We start from the raw sequence: 14,800 nt of genomic DNA on the forward strand, positions 1-14,800 counted from the left end.
CAGTAATGCTTTGCTGTGCATGTTATAAGAGCTCAGACATTTTAAACTGACTGGGAAGGAAGGCTGTTTCTCTTGGTAAATACATGTCACCAATCCATCTCTCTGAAAGGTAAAGGCCACACTACTCATTATACCAGAGAAAATACTGTGAGTGCATGTGCACGCGCGTGTGTGTATCTGCCCACACACAATGTGCACATCAGTGTGGGTCTGTCTGCCTAGCTTAGCAAGGTCATCAGCCTTTATTACAATACACACAAGTGTGCGTGCGTGCACGCACACACACACACAGACAGCTCTTTTTTATTTTAATGAGTGATCATCTATAATTCATGTTGGGACAGGTCTGCTCTGTCAGGGTGACAGTGTATCTGCGTGAGAAGAATAATATGGCATGCGTGTGTGTGCATGCGTGCGTGTGTCTCTGTGTGTGTGTCTCTCTCTCACTCTCTCTCACACACTCACTCTCTCTCTCAGCATTTCTCACGTGTGTGTGTGTGTGTGTGTGTGTGTGTGTGTGTGTGTGTGTGTGTGTGTGTGTGTGAGTGTGTGTGTGTGTGTGTGTGTGTGTGTGTGTGTGTGTGTGTGTGTGTGTGTGTGTGTGTGTGTGTGTGTTTAAGGTTGAGGTCATTCTCGTATAGGTTCCACAGTGTCTGTTTAAGGGTTCTGATACACAGGGTCAAAGGTCAAGGGTTAGTTAGAATCAGGGTTCAGGTAAAAGTCGATCTGGGAACCTAGGCCTTGCTCGCTGAAACAAACTGTAGAGTTTACAGTACGCCAACAACAAGCTGTTGATGTGGGTCAGGTTTGGTTTGTGGGTAGACCTTGATTGTGTTTTCTTCATCATCATGTTTAAAATGATATTTGTATGACGCCCCCAGGGGGCCAAAGGAAAGACTGCAGTCAAGAAGGCAGTGCATAGGTCTACACTGAGACAGGGGCTTTAATCCAGGGCTTCTGTTCTGGCCTCATGGTATCAATTTACAGTTCTTATCTGAGACAGCTATTTTTGACTAAAGTTCTCCTCAGAATAGCGATACTAGAGTTCAAATCCTATCTCACAAAGATTTGACGCCCCCCCGTACTAACTCTGAGGACCCCCTGTTGAAGACCCCCGGCTTAGAGACTCTTAGGGCTGTATTTTAATTGTCTTAAGTACTAGCTCTTATGCCTTAACTTAAAGGCCTGTCCATACTGTCTCCGACCACCAAACCTTTTGTCGGAGAGTTCTGACTTATCAACGTGCAGCTCTAATTCGGGGTAATGCTTTTCAGAAGATGCGAGTGACTTAATCTTTTAGTTGAACCGGAGGTTTGAAGGTTTTTGAAGGTTTGGTGGTCGGAGACAGTATGGACAGGCCTGTAAGTAAAGGCATAAGAGCTGGTACTTAAGACAATCAAAATAGAGCCTGTATTCTCATTTGTGGATGCTTCTCTCTTCTTTCTTAGTACGTCTCTCTCTCTCTCTCCATGTGTGTCTCAGCTCTGTGGAGTTAACAGTGTTGTTATGGCGACAGACAGTGTCACCATGGACGATGACGATGTGTAAACAGAATAGACTGTCCAACCCCGCCCACTCTGTCCAGCCCCGCCCACAGTCCATCTGAGCAGTCCATCTGCGGCACTAACCCTCTCTCTCTCTCTCTCTCTCTCTCTCTCTCTCTCTCTCTCTCTCTCTCCAGGTGCACCACTCTCCACTATGACTCAGACCTTCCTCCCACCGCCATCATCATCACCTTCTACAACGAGGCTCGGTCCACACTGCTGCGCACTGTCCGCAGGTAACACACGCACACACACACACACACACACATGCACGCACACACACACATTTACAGACAGAGAAATGCTGGACACTGTAATGGATACGGTGAACCAACACAAGTGATGTCATCACCATGGTTCCCTGCAGCCTGTGCTTTATAACATTAGCATATTATTACATATTTCTGTTGACCACTGACTGACATAGACAAGACACAGGGGCGAGGTCAGTCCTCCATGCAGAACTCACACTGACTCTTATGCTTCATTGACTTGTATTTTCATTGATTCATGCCAGGTCAAAAGCAGTGGGCTACACATGCATATCGTCGTTGTCGGGTGAAAACCTTGTATGTCCAAAACCGTTCGTTTTGCATTCATCATTTTAAAAATGATTTAAACTTGTGAAAACAGCCGATCTACAAGCACACAACGCCTCGCGGTGCGAGGCGTTGTGTGCTTGTAGATCTGCTGTTTTCACTGCTTTTGTGCGACGGCCTTGTATGATGAAGCAGGGCTTTACTTGCGAAAGAACGTACACATTTTAAACTTGGAGATACGAGGTTTCCACCCGACAACACCGATATTTTCCCATCGTATTACAGTATTATAAATACAGCAAACGTATTGGCAAACATAGCAGATCTACACTGTTACAATCTACGTTGTTTGAAAAGATAGACCCCGGCCCTAGTATAGACCCCTGGGGGACCCAGGTCAACCAATATCGTTGCTGTCGGGCAAAAACCTTGTATCTCCATACTTAAAGGAGTAGTTCACCCCCAAAATGACTTTTTTCTATTGATTACTCACGCCATGGAGAGCAGAGTTCAATAATATTTTTTTGGTTTTTGTCACATTCCTAAGACAAAAATTTGATTCGAGTAAATTTACCCCCATTGTCCGTGTGTGTCTACCGGTATGTTACTTTCTATCCGTGTTACTTTGTAGCCTGAGCTGCAATACTGCTGGTGACCAAGTGGCACTGTTGAGTCACACACAGACAGGCACACACATGCACCACCGCTCACTTCAAACTTGGTTTGATTTTTTAGATAATAATCAAAAAGAAATGGTTTTGAACATACAAGGGTTCCACCCGAGCAATGATATCAGGGTTTAAGTGGTTAAAAAAAAGCACTGGTCTGGGATCTGTCTAATAGGCTAGACATTTTATAATAATATGTGGTACAGTAGTGTACGCATGTTCTTTGTAAAACCCAGAGAGAGGGCATCCTATGAAACATATCACAGTGGAACAATCCCTCCCAGACCCTGGTTTACTGAACAGCACTGACCTGAATGTGATGTAGTCTCTTTGACCCAGTTAAACTGTTGAAAACTGAACTTTTGAACATACAGTACATTCAGGTACACATAGACACAAACGCTGACTCCACACACACGCACACGCACACGTAAACGCACACACACACACACACACACACACACACACACACACACACACACACACACACACACACACACACACACACACACACACACACACACAGAGGACATACCTGTCTGTTGAGTAGAATTCAGGTCATTATGTAAGAGCAGGGGTTGACACTAAGGTCTCAGAGGCACTTGCCCATCGGGCAAGTACAGGTCATGTTCTACTTGCCCGAAGGACATGCCCACTTGCCCGAAAGTTCATTGTCCATTATAAAACGATAGGTACGATTTTAATTACCGCTCAATTTAACACTTATTTCTTTACTTTCTGATGCTGTGCAAGGGTCTTTAGCTATAATTTAATATGTCTATGGTTTCACACTTGTTATTTTATATTTTTAAATGTAGCAACAGTAAAAACAGCACATTATAGGTAAATAGTGCTCTTATTTTACATTCCACAGACCAGAAGACACAGCACACTGGCCACGTCCAGGTGTTTAGACAGATATCTGGTGTTGTGTTTACAGACATTTGTGTCCCCTCTCAAATGAGCACTTGCCCTGTCGGGCAACCTGAAAGCCAACTTCACCTGCCCTAATGTTTTATTTACCTGCCGGGGGCAGGTGGGCAAGCCTTAGTGTCAATGCCTGAAGAGTCAGCGGAGAACAACCATGTATCCTCACAGAGGACACCCTGTGTGTGTGTGTGTGTGTGTGTGTGTGTGTGTGTGTGTGTGTGTGTGTGTGTGTGTGTGTGTGTGTGTGTGTGTGTGTGTGTGTGTGTGTGTGTGAGAGCGCGCGCGCGCGCGTGCATGTGCGTGTCTTTAACCAATTAAAATACAATCTTTCTCTCAGTGCTCCTTGTTCCCTCTGGCTGCGGTGTGTGTGTGCGTGCGTGCGTGCGTGCGTGCGTGCGTGCGTGCGTGCGTGCGTGCGTGCGTGCGTGCGTGCGTGCGTGCGTGCGTGCGTGTGTTTGTGGGAGCATGCAGCATGTCTACCAGGTAATGACTAAAACCAGACTGGTTGAGGTGCAATTTATTTTTGGTACATTGTAATAATACCCTGATATGAGACAGAGATAATGTGGTTACAGTACATAGACCAGGATATGGTTCCTTTATTGGAGATAAAAGAATATTTTACAAAGGTTGATAATGTCTAATTAAAAAAAAAAAAGAAAAACTCCAAGCACTCAGAATCAGCTGCGGTATCAGATAAAAAAAGAACACATTATGAATCCAGAACTCTTTGTATTGGAATACTGTAGGTTTAGCACTGAAGGTGAGGGGGGAAAAGGCCCTTTTGTGAGTGGAGAGAAGTAATCTCAATGGCTGGATGATGAGACAATGGGAAAGGGAGATTGGGGTTGTGGTTCCATTTTGATTCTCCCTGTATAACCCAGGGACATGAATAATGGGGGGGAGGACAATGTTGAATTTCACTGTGTTTGCGGCAAAACAGGGATTTTGACTTCTAAAAATATGACTCATGTTGATGTAATGGCGTATATCACTGGTTCTCAAACTTTTTCATAATTGACACTTATTGACACTTATTAGCCCACGGACCCCCATTTGAAAAGATACGCGAGGGATCCCCCATATAAGAGAAGATTTGTATGGCTCTAGCAGTAATTCTTAACTCTTTTAATTTCAAGGACCCCCCAGTTTGACATGCACTAGGCTATGGACCCCCCACTTAATGGCATTTCTATCTCCGAGACGCCAATTTATTTTGTCAAATCAATGTTAATTTAACTCGGAGAGTGTATGTACAAAATGAGTTACAGACCCATAAGGGTCCATTTGGTTCCTAACTATCATTTAGCTGGGGACCCCCTGGAAATCCATCAAGGACCCCTGGGGGCCCCTGGACCCCACTTTGAGAAACAATGGCGTACATCGACCATATAATGTACACAGGAGTAGGAGCACAGAGAAAGGCCAACATAGACAGAAATGGTCTAATTGCTAAATGATTAGCAATTACTTAAATGCACATCATGATAATGAGTCCCTTATAAGGTAAAAAGTTTCTACATGTATTTCGCTGGCTGTCACTGCGCCTGTCACTAACACTAATGTTCACGTTTTAAATATATAAAAGTCGACAAAGATTAGGGTATAAGAATGATGAAGACGATGGTGAATTAAATCTTGACACGTTGCTACAGTGGCACTGGTGGCACTTTTGGGCACCTGGCAATTTAATGGGTAGACTAATTAAATATACGTATGTTTGCGTGGTATTGTTATTGTTACTAGTAGCAGTTTTCTCACCCTTTTTCTTTCTACTCCATTTCATTTGTGTAATTCATGTTTGTTTGTGTGCTGTCTGGGGATCCCATGCTGATTCCACTACTGTCAGAAATATGGAACTTTGATGCCTGGGAGAAAAAGAGATAGATAAAAGAAAGGAGACGGATGAAGAAGGGAGAAAGAGAACAGGTGGAGTTACACCAGATACAGGGAGAGAGAGAGTATAATCTTGTCTTCCCTCCGGCTGCGGAAGACAAGTTCTGCTCTGCTTTAGGCTCTGACAACAAACACACACGCACGCACGCACGCACGCACGCACGCACGCACGCACGCACGCACGCACGCACGCACGCACGCACGCACGCACGCACGCACGCACGCACACACACACACACACACACACACACACACACACACACACACACACACTGTCCCCCACAGCAACAGCAATGACAGTTTACTGATAAATTACACTCATTCTCTCTCCCTCTCCCCCTCTCTCTCTCTCTCCCTCCCTCTCTCTCTCTCTCTCTCTCTCTCTCTCTCTCTCTTGCTACGTACATCTCTTTGCCTCGTCCCCATTTCATCTTAATCACAATCTTTGATTCGCTCCTCTTGCTCACGTTCCTTTTTTTGCTCTTCAGCGTTCTGACCACAGGTCAGGATAAAACGATTTCTCGAGTAAACGGCGTTTCTCAAGTACAAAAAAAGAAAATAATCCTACTTCAACTTGTCATTCTTTTCACGTGTCTGTAATTAAATTGATATTTCTGCCACAATAGCATCATCTACCCCGTTTTCCCTTAATCACGTCCCGAGTACCGCCAGTAACAACCTAAATTACTGTAGTGCTTAAAGCAGTTTGCGCTCAGTTCTGGGTGTATTTTAAATCAATACACAGACAGTCATATTGACCTAAAAGTTGCAAGCATTCACAAACACAATGAAAAGATTACAATACGGTTTCAACAGCTTTGTGACAGTGATTTAAATTGGACAGTTATTAGATGATTCTGATTGAAAGGCTTTGTAACCGCAGATAGGGATTTGGCAGTTGATAACGGATCTTGATTGGACATCTTTGTACTGGTGATGCTGGTGATGAATCGGATGGCAGTGGTGGAAAAAGTACTAAAATGTTTACGTGAAAGTATCAATACTGCAATATAGAAATACTCTGTTACAAGTAAAAGTCAGGAATTCACACTGTGCCTGAGTAAGAGTACAAAGGTATTGGCATCAAAATGTACTTAAAGTACCAAAAGTTAAAAAAAAAAAAAAAGCAAAAAAAAAAAAAGCAGATCTACAAGCTCACAACGTGTCGCCTGAGCTTGTAGATCGGCTATTTTCAAATAGCCTAGGTATAAAATAGGGTGGTTTATCTATGTTTTATAATGTTAGAATTTATATCTGCAAAGTAACTAACTAGTAACTAAAGTTTTCAAATAAATGTAGCGGAGTAAAAGTACTGCCTCTGAGATGTAGTGGAGTGGAAGTAATAGTATTATGGAAATACTCAAGTAAAGTACAAATACCTCAAAATTGTACTAACAGTAAGTACAGTACTTAAGTAAATGTACTTAGTTACATTACACCACTGTCAGATGGTTAATGATTCTGTCTGGACTGTTATGTGATGACAATTCTCTTTGGATCTTAGCGTTGGTTCTGACTTTTCATCATGACTCTGAAAGTAACAAGTTCACCTGTGTTTTAACTTTTCATGTCAACACCTGCAACGGATCAAAGTTTAATTTAGCTGTTTCACAGATGGATTTTTAAGTTGTTTTCTTAAGGACTTCGGGGAGATGAGGACCAACTAATACGTTTTAGTTTTTTACAAAGCAGTTTGAATGTTTTTCATCTCGCGATCAGAGGGACTGTTGTCATTGGGAGCCCGGGCCTCTGTCGATATTTAATCAAGCTCTCGTCCAACAATTGATCTCGTCTCCTCTCTCTGCCACAGCCCTCTGCAGGGCGAGAGATAAGAGACAGAGAGACGGACAGAGGTGGAGTAAAGAGAGCGGGAGGGAGAGATGGAGAAGTCGAAGGAAAGTGGGGATGGAGGGATGAGAAGGACGAGGAGAGAGCGAAAGATTTTGAGGACATAGTTGGTCTCGATGGGTTTAGTGTGATCCCGGTCGCGTGTGTGTGGGTGCGGCACGCGCATGTGTGCTTGGACGTCCACATGCGTGTTGCGTGTGTAAATGTGTGTGTGTGTGTGTGTGTGTGTGTGTGTGTGTGTGTGTGTGTGTGTGTGTGTGTGTGTGTGTGTGTGTGTGTGTGTGTGTGTGTGTGTGTGTGTGTGTGCACGCGCTCACGTACATGTGTGCTTGGATTCACGTCCACATGCGTGTTGTGTGTGTAAATGTGTGTGTTGTTCTCCCTCTAGAATCCTCAGCTTTCTGCAGAATGGACCTTCTCTTGTGAAAGGTGAAACGATGAAGAAAATGTGTGGAGAAGAGAGATAGAGGGAGGGAAATAGCAAGGGAATAACAGTACTAGCAACATAGAAAGAGGGTTAAGCAGATTTAGCAAATCAGCCTGACAATTTGTGAGTCAGCCAACCAATCACACAGCTAGGAGAGGTCATTCATTCAGTCAATCAGCCAGTCAGTCAACCAGTTAGCCAGTCTTGCCATTAGCCAATTGAATCCTAGCGTCCCTCCCTATTCTCGGGGCTGACATTCGACGAGAATAGCAGATCAACGTGTCTTGTTGCGACGTTGTAGCTGTAAGCTGTAGACTGGCTATTTTGGGCCAAATGGGCCATTACGGGTCCATTTAGTTTCATTCTACTGTATGCTCTCGAGAGTTCAATTATTGTTAAACATAAATAGAGAATTATTGTTAAACATAAATAGAGAATGAAGAAAATGTATTATTTTGGTCAACGTTTGCCTTTTATCTCTCCTATGGTAGCACATCAATACAGCATGGAATTGTGGACAAAATCGCATTCAAAGACAATTAAATATTCTACGTTTTGGTTCTGAGAGGCTAAATCTCATCAAATGGTGGTCCGTGTCTCAAATGCCGAATAAATAATGGACCTTGATATGAAAAAGTTTGAAAACCACTGCTGTACAATATCAGCAAAACTAAGTTTATGGGGATTAAGTGGGTAAAACAGTGAAAAAAATAGAGAATCTAAATTATTCAACATTTTCTAAACATTGTGCTGCGTTATGAGCTTGTAGATCTGCTATTTATGTATAGCCAAAGTTAACTGGATAAAGCGGTTTAAATGATTGTGATGCTGAATTAACGTATTTTGCTGGGGACCCCCTCGTACCCCCCCCCCCCCCCCCCCCCACACACACACACACACACACACACACAAGCACACACACCCACACACACACACACACACACACACCCACACACACACACACAAACACACACAAACACTTTGAGAACCAATGACTTAACTGATGTTTTTATAACGTGCTCAGCAGACAGCTGCTATCAGCAGCGTAGAAACAGCTTTGTCTAGATCAGCACCAGCTCAGCATCTTCTGTTTCAATGAGCCTAGACCTGCTGTACCCAGATCAGTTCTTCTCCAGCTGATCACTCACAATGTATTGACAGGCTGTGGGATTTGCACACTTCAGTGACTGACCTCCTCTCTGCTGGAATGCATGCAGCTCCACACAGCCAGAGAGAAGTGACTGAGCAAGCAGTGAAACACACTTAAAGCTTGCATCAGTGGTGGAAGATGTACTCAGAGTAGCTTTTTACTTGAGTAAAAACAATGACACAGTGTAGTAATACTCTGTTACAAGTAAAGGTCCTGTATTCAAAACTTTGCCTATAAGTAAAAGTACAAATGGCATCAACATATACTTTACATTACCAAATATGGGCATTCCCAGATATGCACTTAATATTGATGACATCAGGACAGGGATCTCCATACAGTATATGGGCATAAAATGGACAAGGATGTAATTAATTTGCAAGTGTGACCCGTGATGACATCAGCGATCTCCACATATGGGCATAAAAGGGACATCAAGCCAGAGTGTGATGTCAGAGCGGCAAACCCATTCTGTTAAGAGTGGTTCCCCTGACATCACAGTGACATCAGAGCATGATGTCAGAGCGACAAACCCATAGAACCACAGACAAACCCATAGAACCACAGACAAACCCTTAGAACCACAGTGTCAGGCATGACAGACAAAGATACACACAGACAAGCTGTGACCGTTTTCATAGTACTACGGTCGAAACAAGACTTCAACTTCAAGAGTAGATCGGCTACAGTATATGTTCTAATACCAGCAGTCATACTATGAAATAGAGTATACATTAAGACTACTCGACTTTATACGGACCAAACATTATTATATACAGTACTTCACTGTTCTAAAGGGTAAATGTGCCTTGCTTGGTAGAATTCCCCCATAGAAAGTATTGTGACACATTAATTTGTGATTACAGACATAATATCACATCGGAGATCAGCAGTGACCACACACTACATTTATTGAGCGCACACTTAATATCCTAGATTAGCAGTGATTAGAGTAGAATTTACAGACTGTAGAGATTCAACATGCTAGATCAGCAATGATGAGACAGCGTTTACTTAGCGAAGATATATTAACATCCTAGATCAGCAGTCGTCTGTCTGGACATATTGAGTGGCTGAATCGTTCTTTTTTCGAGAAAAGGCTACTGCTGCGAAGAGGTTACTGTCAGAGAGAGAGAGAGAGGGGGAGAGAGAGAGAGAGAGAGAGACTGCAAGTTAAGCTTTTGAATAACGTCCTGCTATACATTCACTCAGAGAGATAGATAGAGAGGGAGTGGCCGTATGAACAGGAAATAAAGACTGAGGGAGTGCCTTGAAACTTCTCATGACTAGAAGTTAAATTGAATCGACTTCCAACAGAGTCAATGATGGAAAGCACACCAGGCTTTATTCAAACATTATGAAATGTTCTCAAACATTCCAGTGCCACTGGACATGACAATAATGATGCAGAACTTATTAGCCGACCCAAGTATGTTCTTTTTATGATTCTTCATTCAGATCCCAACAGGGGTGTCACACCAAATTCTGGGCCCTGGGTAAAGAATTCACTGTGGTCCCCCCATGAATGTTCTTCATAGGGGGAGGGGTTTAACCCATTTAGACTGGGAATGCATTATTACGCATTATTTTGTACTTTAACTATTGAAAATAGCAGGTATACTTTTTCATGTTGAAAGACCCCGAAAATGATATGTATTTGGCCACGGACCCCCATCTCAAAATATTTCATTCCAGGGACCCCCCAGAAGCAACATTTTAGTTACAAATGTTTGCTTAAAAATATACATATAGGTCCAAAGATTTGCACACATTTTCACGACTTTTCAAAATAGCAGATCTACAAGCTTGCAGCGTGGCACTCGGTGCCGTGCTGTGAGCTTGAATATCTGCTATTTTTCAATAGCTAAAGTATACAATAATTAAGGCCCCTCCACCTTGGGCCCTAGGCTAGTAACTCAGTCCCACTTTCCCCCCCATTGTGACGCCCCTGGATCCCAATTAGCTGCCACCAAAGTAGCAGCTACTCTTCCTGGGGTCCACAACAAACATAATAAAAATATCGTCTGAGCTCAATAAAAAAATCACACCCGTGTGAACTGAGCGCTGGTCCCCCCCCCCCCCCCCCCCCCGTGTGTGTGTGTGTGTGTGTGTGTGTGTGTGTGTGTGTGCGCGCGTGTGTGTGTGTGTGTGTTGCCTGGTCTGGCCTGGCCTGAACAACAGCGCCCCTCCCTTAACATGTGTGGTCAGAAAAGGTTACTGCAGGCTACAGACAGACAGACAGACAGACACGCAGACAGACAGACCCACACACACGGCCACGTATAGGAGCGTTGTGACCACCGCTCAAAAATATTTCTGAGCCACATCTAGCAGGATTTAATAAATGCTAAATGTATCACCTATACAGTTTAGTTTCTGATCTTTCTGAACGCTCAAACAAAGGCACTTTTGCGGTCACACGTCACAGCCCATGCAGGTCACCCTGCTCATCTGGAGCAGTTATGGTTTCAGTCTTCTGAAGGACAGTTTCACACTGTTTATTTATTAGTACCTATGCTGCTACTAACAACACCTGTACATTATGTCGCTCCTTTTGCATTGGATTGACGCCATCAAGTACATATGTTTTTAAAAGAAAATCATCCATCCGTATCCTTGATATATCCATATCATTGTAGAAATGTCTTGCTCTGCAGTGGCACACTGGTCCCTGCTATCAGAGTGCAGCAGGAGGTATTGTTCATGATAATATTTTACCATGTGTGTGTGTGTGTGTGTGTGTGTGTGTGTGTGTGTGTGTGTGTGTGCGTGTGCGTGTGCGTGTGCGTGTGTGTGTGCGTGTGCGAGTGTGTGCACGCTCCATGTGAGATAGATAGATAGATATCTATCTCTCCGTCTCTCAGTTCCTTGCCTCCCTCACTCTCTCTCCTCTCTCTCTCTCCATCTCTCCTGTTAACTCCACTGTTGGGACATGGGACATGAAGGGTTATTTGTCTCCCTTACTCACCTGTCATCTCTCTCTCTCTCTCTCTCTCTCTCTCTCTCTCTCTCTCTCTCTCTCTCTCTCTCTCTCTCTCTCTCACTCCTCCACCTCCTCCCCTCTACCATTCCCTCCTTCCATCCTTTCTCTCGTCTCCTACCGTATCCCTCATCCTTCACACTTTCATGTGGCTTCGCCCCCCATTCCTCTCTGCTCCACTCGTCCGTCACCACAGCTCCGTCCCATCCCATCAGTTCCACTATCAGAAGGGGTCCGGGGCGCCCAAGGGTCTCCTCACACCTCCTCCATCTCATCTCTCCATCCGTCCATCTCTCCCTCCACTACTAGTCGGGGGCCTTAGGGAGATAGAATGGTAATTTTGTGCTAATCAGTCTAAAAGCGCCAAATTGTGCACAGATGTAGCGCAGGGCATGCTCTAATGATTTAGCGAGGGCGCCCGAGTTTGCAACCTTCGGGGTCGCCACAGCGGCCAAATCAAGTTGGACTTTCTATACAGGAAAAAAAAAAAAATTCTTTGTATTTAAGTAGGATGTGAGGGGTCTAACTAGGGGTTTGTCATGATGCTGAATCCATTACAAGCATTTGTTTTGCACAAAAAAGTAACGTTCCTTGGGCTAAAAATGGCCCCTTGAAAACGATGGTTTAGTGATGAAAAGTGATGAGTCATCACTTTTCAACAGTCAACACAGTTTTGTGGGCGTTTTCTGGGGCCATTTCAAAACCGTAAGGCCTCCGACTATATACTCTCTCACTCACTCCTTGCATTCGTTCCAATCAGTCCTTTCAATTTAGCGGTGCTTTATCGACAACGTGACACAGCACAGCACTTAAGTCAACAAATGCAGATGCTGATGATGCGAACGACAGCAAGCTAAAATCATGACATGGGGAGATGGTAGCATCTGACACAGCAGGTGATATAACATAGATGTTTACTCAGAACATTCAGAGTAATTAGCTAATTGATAATTTACCATTCAAGTAATTAATCTAAATACATATGGAATGGTTGTCTATCGTACATAATATATTTCACTACTTTTTCCTGATTGTTGGGCCACATGTGAAACACATTCATACAGTATATGGGAATAATCTGTCCGTCCAGACAGACAGACAGACAGACAGACAGACAGACAGACAGACAGACAGACAGACAGACAGACAGACAGACAGACTAGAACAGCTAGACAACTGGAGTAATGTGGAAACCTACTGTAAGTTAAAGCAATGATCCACAGATTCAGAGACCCACAGATCCTTCTGCAGGCTGTTCTCAAGGCTAAGGACCATAAGAGCTAACGGCCGCTTCTCCTGGCCTTATTGATCTATTCTCTGGAACTGTTAGGAGACCAGTGTCAGAGGATCTAAGGGTCCTGCCGACCACATACCCTGAAAGCATTGAAGACAAATAGGTGCATTTCTATTTAACGATTCAAAAACCAATGAGAGGATCTTAAAATTGATTCTAAAACTAATCAACGGCAAGTTCCACTACAAGGACTTTAAAGTGGGTGTAATGTGTGTTCTCTGTCTGGTCTCTTCTGGACTGCCTTTTTTTTTGGTGGGCGAAACAGGAGAGCATTAATCAAGTCTGGTGGTGATAAAACAGTGAATTAGTTTTTATTTGGAGGCCTGAGAGAGAAATGATCAAACGTTGGTGATATTTGTGATAAAAAGCTTTGTGACACAACTGATATGGACCTCCATATTTAGATCAGAATCACAACTGACCCCAATGTCTGTTTGTTTTCTGTGTTTTTTTTTACCTAGTCCTTGGTGAGTGCCAATGATTGAATTGAGCTGACTATTTATCTCTCTGGTCCTCTCTGCCCAAATTACAACATTTCAGTTGTTTTTTTGTTTAATTTAAGGAGATTTTTAGTTGGCAAAGTAAGTTTGTTATTTGTTGCAAATGATAACCTTTTCATAGTATTCATAATAATATTAATCATTGCAGCCAAACTAGCAGCGTATGACAAAATGCTTCCAATCATCGCTTCTGGCATTTCTGCAAAGCTGAACATGTTGACAAAGTGATGGATAACCGTAAGAGAGGATGTAAGCTCTTTCTCTCTAGAAACATAGAATACCAGGTGACGGATGATGAGTTAGATGCAAGGAGATACGTGTGTTCATTGAGAGCCAGTGTAACTTTTAGCTGGGAGGATTCTTCAAAGACGTATTGAATTGCATAATATTAATTTCATAGAGATGAGCAGTATTTTCCTTGTTCACTGTTCATTCGTCGAGTGTTAAATCTAATGTGTGTGTGTATGAGCAGTGTTTGATAGCTTGTAGTTTTTGGTTCTAAAAATGAAGCTTAATACAATGGGAGCTTGCCGCGCTGGGCCTTATAAATATATAAAACACAGTGTTGCTCTCCAAGAATGGCGGGAGAAGGCCAGGCCAGTTTTGCATTATAAAATACATTGATGAGTGTGAAAGCCATCGGTGGTAATGAAACGTAAAGCACTGTGGTAGACTGCTTCCAGAGGCTTCAATATGGAAAGTGAAGTATGCGTATACAGAAATATCACCATACTCAAAGCTACAGTATGTGACTTCATCAACCTGCCATGTTCTCTGATGGTATTCTTACCAAGAGGTGCTGATGGGACTTGGAGAGGATTTCATGTGATTGCAACAGGAGGAGGAAAGCTTTTTGCAACCCTTTCTGCTTGTTATGCTGGATGTCCTTGTCCTTAATCTAAATCAGACGTGAAATAGTCTAAAGCTGGGTGACCAGAAACAAAACGAAAAGATCACCACCAGCACTCACTTTAAAGTCCTTTTAGGGAATTTTATTACCATGCGTGGGCTGCAGCAAGCAACA

At 43.3% G+C, this 14,800-nt stretch overlaps 1 protein-coding gene across 1 annotated transcript in view; it reads left to right on the plus strand.

Annotated features, from left to right (window-relative positions):
- The window catches only part of galnt14 (UDP-N-acetyl-alpha-D-galactosamine:polypeptide N-acetylgalactosaminyltransferase 14 (GalNAc-T14)), a gene marked incomplete at both ends in the record, with an annotated part of 177,534 nt that overhangs the window by 94,923 nt on the left and 67,811 nt on the right, over nucleotides 1-14,800 (plus strand). Inside the window, one exon of the mRNA XM_080744560.1 lies at nucleotides 1,682-1,780. Coding sequence (XP_080600686.1) covers nucleotides 1,682-1,780 — 99 coding nt within the window. The remainder of the gene's footprint in view (nucleotides 1-1,681; nucleotides 1,781-14,800) is intronic.

Source organism: Nannobrachium achirus (genome assembly GCF_963921795.1).
Source record: "Nannobrachium achirus genome assembly, chromosome: 16".
Taxonomy (NCBI): domain Eukaryota; kingdom Metazoa; phylum Chordata; class Actinopteri; order Myctophiformes; family Myctophidae; genus Nannobrachium; species Nannobrachium achirus.